Source organism: Psittacula echo (genome assembly GCF_963264785.1).
Source record: "Psittacula echo genome assembly, chromosome: 5".
In the NCBI taxonomy this organism is placed as follows: domain Eukaryota; kingdom Metazoa; phylum Chordata; class Aves; order Psittaciformes; family Psittacidae; genus Psittacula; species Psittacula echo.
In genome coordinates, this window is record NC_137739.1 from 80,443,520 (window position 1) to 80,451,880 (window position 8,361).

General features: G+C 54.3%; 2 protein-coding genes across 2 annotated transcripts; both read right to left on the bottom strand.

Annotated features, from left to right (window-relative positions):
• Nucleotides 1–535: 535 nt before the first annotated feature.
• LOC308221321 (inositol 1,4,5-trisphosphate receptor-interacting protein-like 1) lies at nucleotides 536–2,041 on the bottom strand (the record flags this gene model as incomplete). Its single annotated transcript, XM_080618307.1, has 1 exon — nucleotides 536–2,041. One exon carries the CDS (start codon nucleotides 2,039–2,041, stop codon nucleotides 536–538), a length of 1,506 nt encoding a protein of 501 aa, XP_080474433.1.
• A 3,281-nt stretch (nucleotides 2,042–5,322) lies between these two features.
• On the bottom strand, nucleotides 5,323–6,828 carry LOC308221322 (inositol 1,4,5-trisphosphate receptor-interacting protein-like 1; the record flags this gene model as incomplete). Its single annotated transcript, XM_080618308.1, has 1 exon — nucleotides 5,323–6,828. One exon carries the CDS (start codon nucleotides 6,826–6,828, stop codon nucleotides 5,323–5,325), a length of 1,506 nt encoding a protein of 501 aa, XP_080474434.1.
• Between the last annotated feature and the right edge of the window lie 1,533 nt (nucleotides 6,829–8,361).

Sequence of the window (8,361 nt, forward strand, 5' to 3'; positions counted from 1 at the left end):
CAGAGCGTGCTCTTGCTGTGGAGGAAAGGCGAGGCAGGAATTCCCACTGCCGATAGAGCAGCGTGTTCTCCGCGCCCAGCATGCTCAGTTCTGGGGCACCAGCTCCCCGGGGAGGGTCCAGCATGCGTAGATTCTCCGTCCAGACCCCAGTGAACACACGGGGGCACATCAGCGGTGCCTCTCGCTTGGTCCCTGCACAGCCGGAGCTGCCACCAAGAGTTTGGCCCATGTGGAATGCCATTCTGGCCGCAGCCAGTGAGAGAAGGAAGCAGGGGGAAAGTCATCTTTGTCGCCGCTGTAGTCGTCAGTGGCTGCTATGTCAAAACCATCCAGAAGAGAATGCTGCTGCTCTTGGCAGAGGTCCACTGCACGAGGTTCTTCCTTTCCTTGCAGCATCCTGCACTCTGCCCTGCCTTTCCTTGCAGCGTCCTGCGCTCTGTCCTTCAGCTCTCTCCTGCATGAGGTGGTCCTCATCTGTCCTCAGCTGTGAACTCTGCAAACACGGCTCTGTGCGTGAAGACCACTTTCCGTGCCCCTAGAAGAAGAGCTGTGCTGTAAGCCGACGTCGCAGCTCCTCGAACTCACGCATTGCCTCCTCGTGGGCAGCCGGATCCTGCGCCAGATGCTGGAAGAGGTTGAATGGCTTGGCTCTTTGCAAGGCTGGGGGCAAGACGATCTCCTTGGGAATCTTCTCGTTCCCAAAGAAGAAGTGGTCGAGGCGTTTCTCCTCCAAGCAGCGGCACAGGTACCTCATGATATCACCCAGCCGCAGCAGGAAATGTGTCCTGCACCAGCCTGACAGGGGTGTGGTGGTCAGGAGGTGCATCACCACCGTCTTCAAGGTATAGCTGGAGAAGCCTGTGCCCGCCAGCATGCGGGTGCAGAGATGCAGGCAGCTGAGCAAGCTGTCATCTGGGGTCTGATCGAACATCAGCCACAAGAACTTCGCCTCTGCCCGGGCGCAGCTCAGTGTCCAGGTTGTGCTTGGGGTGAAGATATCCTCTCTCGCCTGGCTGCTCATGAAGATGTCTGAGTCGCCCAGCTGCACGCCAAAGATCATCTCAACAAGCATGGTTCTCCCAGAGATATGTTTAATTGCCACTTTGCAGGAGCGTCTGGAGGGCAGCACAGTCAGAAGGTAGTAACGTAAACGTAACAGGCGCACGATTGCCTTGTTTTCCCTCACCAAATCCTGGAACCAGCGAGCAGTTTTCCGCACATCTAGATAGGAGCCAGTGCAGAGGGTGTGCAGGAGGCTGGGCTTCTGCTTCTTCCTGAGCGGCTCCTTGGGGTTGTGAAGGAAGCACAGCGCGCGCCTCACCGTCTGCTGAGCAGTGCATGTGCACTCCAGCTCCACATGGATGCGGGACTCGTTTGCCACGGTGCCTGGCTCCAGGCAGAAGGTGTGGCCACGGGAGGGCTTCAGGCGCACGAGCATACGGTAGACAGGCTCGTCTTCCTGGGGACTCCAGCAATCAAAGGCGCTGCCCACCCCGATGGCTGGTCCCAGCTCAGGGAAGAAACCCTTTGACAAGACATTGGACCGTTGGAGAGCAACAAGGAGGCTTTCCACCACCGCATCCACCAACTCGCTCCGGTTCCACAGTTCGCTCGCTGACCACTCGTTGCGCATTGCAATGTACGTCTCCAAATCTGCCGCATCGGCAGCATCTTCTTCTTCACTGTCTTCTGCACTGTCTTCTGCACTGTCTTCTTCGCTGTCTTCTTCGCTGTCTTCTTCACTGTCTTCCTCTTCTTCACTGCTGATGCTGCTGCCCACCTCAGGGCTTCTTTTGCTAAAGCAGCAGCAGAGCCCGACAATCAGGAGGAGCAGGAAGCCAGCGGTCGCCCAGAAGGTCCAGTTCCACAAGGCGGCCGAGAGTAGGCCACTCCAGGTGACACCATTTTGGTCTGTGCTCTTCAACTCCTCGACCTGCTGCTGCTCCAGCTCCTGCACCATCCGAGCCATCTCCTTGATAAGCATCTCCGAACACAGCTGCATGCGGTCACGTGTGGCTTCATCCAGCTCATCACCCACCATGATTACGTTGGAGAATACGCTTTGCAGAACCCGGAGTAAGAGCTTTGTGAGAGCCATGGCCTGCAGGAGAAAGAAGGACTTCAGTGGGGCTGGGAGGGAGGGATGGAGGAAGGGAGCAATTGGCGGGGGGAGCGGGGACGGGAGCCGCAGAGAGCTGGGGACAGGCAGCAGAGGGAATGAGGCAGCTGCGAGGCAGCAAGGCCTGCGCCCAGGCCCCGTGGCAGCGGCAGCGTGCCCTGCCCAAGGAGCTCGCAGCCAGGGTTTCGATGCAGGCTGAGCATCCACCCCCAGGGACCCACGTTTCTGCCCCGGCCCTTGTCCAGCCCAGCCTCCCCCCTGCGTGCGCACTCACTGCTGCCCCAGGCCGTACTGGGGCGGTGCTGCCTGCTGGCAACCTCATATCCATCCCCCATTGTGACTCATCTCCTCTGATGTCACAGGCGCCACGGGCGCACCGCAGTCCCGCCCGCCCAACCGCGGGCCAGCTAGTAAGCAGAATTTGGAGGGGAGTGAGAAGCAGGATCTCCATAACACAATAAAAATTATTCCCTGAATGCAGCCAGTTCCTGCAACTCTTGGCAGTGGTGGTACCTCTGCCGGGACACACCTCCCATGCCTTGCTGAATTAGAAATAGAACAGGGGGGACCGGATGGTTGAAACTCTGGCCAATCCCCCGGTTATAATGAAGCTGGGGAAGGAAGGCACATATGTAGAATTTCTAGTAGACACCGGGGCTACGTTTGCCGAGGTAAATCAACAGTTAGCTTTGATCGATAATGAATTTTTAAATGTGATTGGGGCGACAGGCCAGCAACAGAAGGTACCATACATGCAGCCTCTCCGATACAAAATGGGTAAAATGGTAGGAATGCATACATTTTTTATATATGCCAAATACCCCCAAATCATTCTTAGGAAGGGATCTATTAGAAAAATTGGAAGCAGAGATCAAGTTTAAAAATGGTGAAATACAAATTAAAGTTAGAGACAACGAACGAATTAATCAAAATATTAAGTTCAGCTCTCATCCAGCCATAGGTAACAAAGCAGGTCCCCTTGGACATCTTGGATCGAGTCTATCCAGGAGTGTGGGCCAGCGGAATACCAGGGAAGGCAAAGCGTGCCAAACCACTCCAAGGAAGACTGAAGCCCAGGGCACCACCGGTAAGAAAATATAACACCCCCATTTTGCCAATCCGGAAAGAGGATGAGAAAAGCTATCGATTAATACAAGATGTAAGAGCTATCGATAAAATAGAGCTTTATTAATTTAGAACTTTATCCTGCAGCGGCCAACCCTTACACTTGGTTAACAAAATTAAGAGAGAATCTTGTGTGATTTACTGTTTTAGACTTATAAGACGCCTTCTTCTGCCTGCCCTTGGAGCCAGAGACCCAAAAGTTGGTTGCTTTTGAACGGAAATGGCCCAACATTCTTTGGAAGCCAACTGGCAAAAGACCTTGAAGACGGGACTGCACTGCCTGGGCAAGGAGTTTTGCTCCAGTGCGTGGACGACCTGTTGATAGCCACCGAAACCTTAAACAGCTGTAAGGAATGGACGGGAAGCCTGTTAAATTCTCATGGACTTGAAGGATATAAGGTATCTCAGCAAAAGGCACAAACAATGAAGCAAGAAGTCACCTACCGGGGGTATGAGGTCTCAGGGGAGCAGCAGAAATTAGGACAAGAACGCAAAGAAATGACCTGCTAAACCCCTCCACCCCGGGACACTCAAGGAACTTGGGACATTTCTCGGGATGACAGGTTGCTGTCGACTCTGGATCTATAATTATGGTATATTAGTCAAACCCCTATAGCAGTTGCTGCAAACAGAAATGAGGAAATTGCAGTGGACTGGGGAAGCAAAACGGGCATTTAACGAATTAAAGAAGGAAATAATTGGCCTTGGCCCTTGGACTGCCAGACGTCACCAAACCCTTTTGGTTATTTTCACGTGAGAGACAAGGCATAACCCTAGAGGTCCTAGCTCAAGATACAGGACCCTATAAAAGGGCTGTAGCTTACTTCTCAACGCATCTAGATGAAGTAAGGAAAAGAACGGAGCACCTCCCGTATGAAGACAGGCTGAGAAAGTTGGGGGTCTTCAGCCTGGAGAAGAGAAGGCTGCGTGGTGACCTCACAGCACTCTGCCAGTATCTGAGGGGGGCATACAGGGATGCTGGAGACGGACGCCTCATCAAGGACTGTAGCAATAGGACAAGGGGTAATGCGCTCAAACTAAAACACGGGAAGTTCGGGTTAGATATAAGGAAGAAGTTCTTTGCTTTGGGGGTGGTGAGGAACTGGAACAGGTAGCTCAAAGAAGTGGTAAATGCTCCATCCCTGGCAGTGTTCAAGGCCAGGCGGGACAGAGTGCCGGGCGACATGGTCTGGCCTGAGGCGTTCCTGCCCATGGCGGAAGGCTTGGAACTAAATTATGTTAAGGTCCTTTCCGACTGTTACTGTTCTATGAATCTATGATTCTGTGGAGCTGACCATCAAGCACAGCCCCCATCAGCCTAACCATCAAGCAGAGCCCTTTCCGTAGCCCACACCCTCACAGAAGCTGTGTGTCTTTGGGTGTAACATGAGAGATTTATTGGCATCTTTGCACAAGAGCAAGCTCCCAGAGGGAATGGACCCTCTCAAAGAGGAAGGGTGCTCGCTGTCCCGGTAGTAACAGGAGTCTCTGTTGCCAGGCTCCTTTCCAGTGGGCTCTTCAGCTGCACCTGGGTCCCACTCCCCAGAGCGTGCTCTTGCTGTGGAGGAAAGGCGAGGCAGGAATTCCCACTGCCGATAGAGCAGCGTGTTCTCCGCGCCCAGCATGCTCAGTTCTGGGGCACCAGCTCCCCGGGGAGGGTCCAGCATGCGTAGATTCTCCGTCCAGACCCCAGTGAACACACGGGGGCACATCAGCAGTGCCTCTCGCTTGGTCCCTGCACAGCCGGAGCTGCCACCAAGAGTTTGGCCCATGTGGAATGCCATTCTGGCCGCAGCCAGTGAGAGAAGGAAGCAGGGGGAAAGTCATCTTTGTCGCCGCTGTAGTCGTCAGTGGCTGCTATGTCAAAACCATCCAGAAGAGAATGCTGCTGCTCTTGGCAGAGATCCACTGCACGAGGTTCTTCCTTTCCTTGCAGCATCCTGCACTCTGCCCTGCCTTTCCTTGCAGCGTCCTGCGCTCTGTCCTTCATCTCTCTCCTGCATGAGGTGGTCCTCGTCTGTCCTCAGCTGTGAACTCTGCAAACACGGCTCTGTGCGTGAAGACCACTTTCCGTGCCCCTAGAAGAAGAGCTGTGCTGTAAGCCGACGTCGCAGCTCCTCGAACTCACGCATTGCCTCCTCGTGGGCAGCCGGATCCTGCGCCAGATGCTGGAAGAGGTTGAATGGCTTGGCTCTTTGCAAGGCTGGGGGCAAGACGATCTCCTTGGGAATCTTCTCGTTCCCAAAGAAGAAGTGGTCGAGGCGTTTCTCCTCCACGCAGCGGCACAGGTACCTCATGATATCACCCAGCCGCAGCAGGAAATGTGTCCTGCACCAGCCTGACAGGGGTGTGGTGGTCAGGAGGTGCATCACCACCGTCTTCAAGGTATAGCTGGAGAAGCCTGTGCCCGCCAGCATGCGGGTGCAGAGATGCAGGCAGCTGAGCAAGCTGTCGTCTGGGGTCTGATCGAACATCAGCCACAAGAACTTCGCCTCTGCCCGGGCGCAGCTCAGTGTCCAGGTTGTGCTTGGGGTGAAGATATCCTCTCTCGCCTGGCTGCTCATGAAGATGTCTGAGTCGCCCAGCTGCACGCCAAAGATCATCTCAACAAGCATGGTTCTCCCAGAGATATGTTTAATTGCCACTTTGCAGGAGCGTCTGGAGGGCAGCACAGTCAGAAGGTAGTAACGTAAACGTAACAGGCGCACGATTGCCTTGTTTTCCCTCACCAAATCCTGGAACCAGCGAGCAGTTTTCCGCACATCTAGATAGGAGCCAGTGCAGAGGGTGTGCAGGAGGCTGGGCTTCTGCTTCTTCCTGAGCGGCTCCTTGGGGTTGTGAAGGAAGCACAGCGCGCGCCTCACCGTCTGCTGAGCAGTGCATGTGCACTCCAGCTCCACACGGATGCGGGACTCGTTTGCCACGGTGCCTGGCTCCAGGCAGAAGGTGTGGCCACGGGAGGGCTTCAGGCGCACGAGCATACGGTAGACAGGCTCGTCTTCCTGGGGACTCCAGCAATCAAAGGCGCTGCCCACCCCGATGGCTGGTCCCAGCTCAGGGAAGAAACCCTTTGACAAGACATTGGACCGTTGGAGAGCAACAAGGAGGCTTTCCACCACCGCATCCACCAACTCGCTCCGGTTCCACAGTTCGCTCGCTGACCACTCGTTGCGCATTGCAATGTACGTCTCCAAATCTGCCGCATCGGCAGCATCTTCTTCTTCACTGTCTTCTGCACTGTCTTCTGCACTGTCTTCTTCGCTGTCTTCTTCGCTGTCTTCTTCACTGTCTTCCTCTTCTTCACTGCTGATGCTGCTGCCCACCTCAGGGCTTCTTTTGCTAAAGCAGCAGCAGAGCCCGACAATCAGGAGGAGCAGGAAGCCAGCGGTCGCCCAGAAGGTCCAGTTCCACAAGGCGGCCGAGAGCAGGCCACTCCAGGTGACACCATTTTGCTCTGTGCTCTTCAACTCCTCGACCTGCTGCTGCTCCAGCTCCTGCACCATCCGAGCCATCTCCTTGATAAGCATCTCCGAACACAGCTGCATGCGGTCACGTGTGGCTTCATCCAGCTCATCACCCACCATGATTACGTTGGAGAATACGCTTTGCAGAACCCGGAGTAAGAGCTTTGTGAGAGCCATGGCCTGCAGGAGAAAGAAGGACTTCAGTGGGGCTGGGAGGGAGGGATGGAGGAAGGGAGCAATTGGCGGGGGGAGCGGGGACGGGAGCCGCAGAGAGCTGGGGACAGGCAGCAGAGGGAACGAGGCAGCTGCGAGGCAGCAAGGCCTGCGCCCAGGCCCCGTGGCAGCGGCAGCGTGCCCTGCCCAAGGAGCTCGCAGCCAGGGTTTCGATGCAGGCTGAGCATCCACCCCCAGGGACCCACGTTTCTGCCCCGGCCCTTGTCCAGCCCAGCCTCCCCCCTGCGTGCGCACTCACTGCTGCCCCAGGCCGTACTGGGGCGGTGCTGCCTGCTGGCAACCTCATATCCATCCCCCATTGTGACTCATCTCCTCTGATGTCACAGGCGCCACGGGCGCACCGCAGTCCCGCCCGCCCAACCGCGGGCCAGCTAGTAAGCAGAATTTGGAGGGGAGTGAGAAGCAGGATCTCCATAACACAATAAAAATTATTCCCTGAATGCAGCCAGTTCCTGCAACTCTTGGCAGTGGTGGTACCTCTGCCGGGACACACCTCCCATGCCTTGCTGAATTAGAAATAGAACAGGGGGGACCGGATGGTTGAAACTCTGGCCAATCCCCCGGTTATAATGAAGCTGGGGAAGGAAGGCACATATGTAGAATTTCTAGTAGACACCGGGGCTACGTTTGCCGAGGTAAATCAACAGTTAGCTTTGATCGATAATGAATTTTTAAATGTGATTGGGGCGACAGGCCAGCAACAGAAGGTACCATACATGCAGCCTCTCCGATACAAAATGGGTAAAATGGTAGGAATGCATACATTTTTTATATATGCCAAATACCCCCAAATCATTCTTAGGAAGGGATCTATTAGAAAAATTGGAAGCAGAGATCAAGTTTAAAAATGGTGAAATACAAATTAAAGTTAGAGACAACGAACGAATTAATCAAAATATTAAGTTCAGCTCTCATCCAGCCATAGGTAACAAAGCAGGTCCCCTTGGACATCTTGGATCGAGTCTATCCAGGAGTGTGGGCCAGCGGAATACCAGGGAAGGCAAAGCGTGCCAAACCACTCCAAGGAAGACTGAAGCCCAGGGCACCACCGGTAAGAAAATATAACACCCCCATTTTGCCAATCCGGAAAGAGGATGAGAAAAGCTATCGATTAATACAAGATGTAAGAGCTATCGATAAAATAGAGCTTTATTAATTTAGAACTTTATCCTGCAGCGGCCAACCCTTACACTTGGTTAACAAAATTAAGAGAGAATCTTGTGTGATTTACTGTTTTAGACTTATAAGACGCCTTCTTCTGCCTGCCCTTGGAGCCAGAGACCCAAAAGTTGGTTGCTTTTGAACGGAAATGGCCCAACATTCTTTGGAAGCCAACTGGCAAAAGACCTTGAAGACGGGACTGCACTGCCTGGGCAAGGACTTTTGCTCCAGTGCGTGGACGACCTGTTGATAGCCACC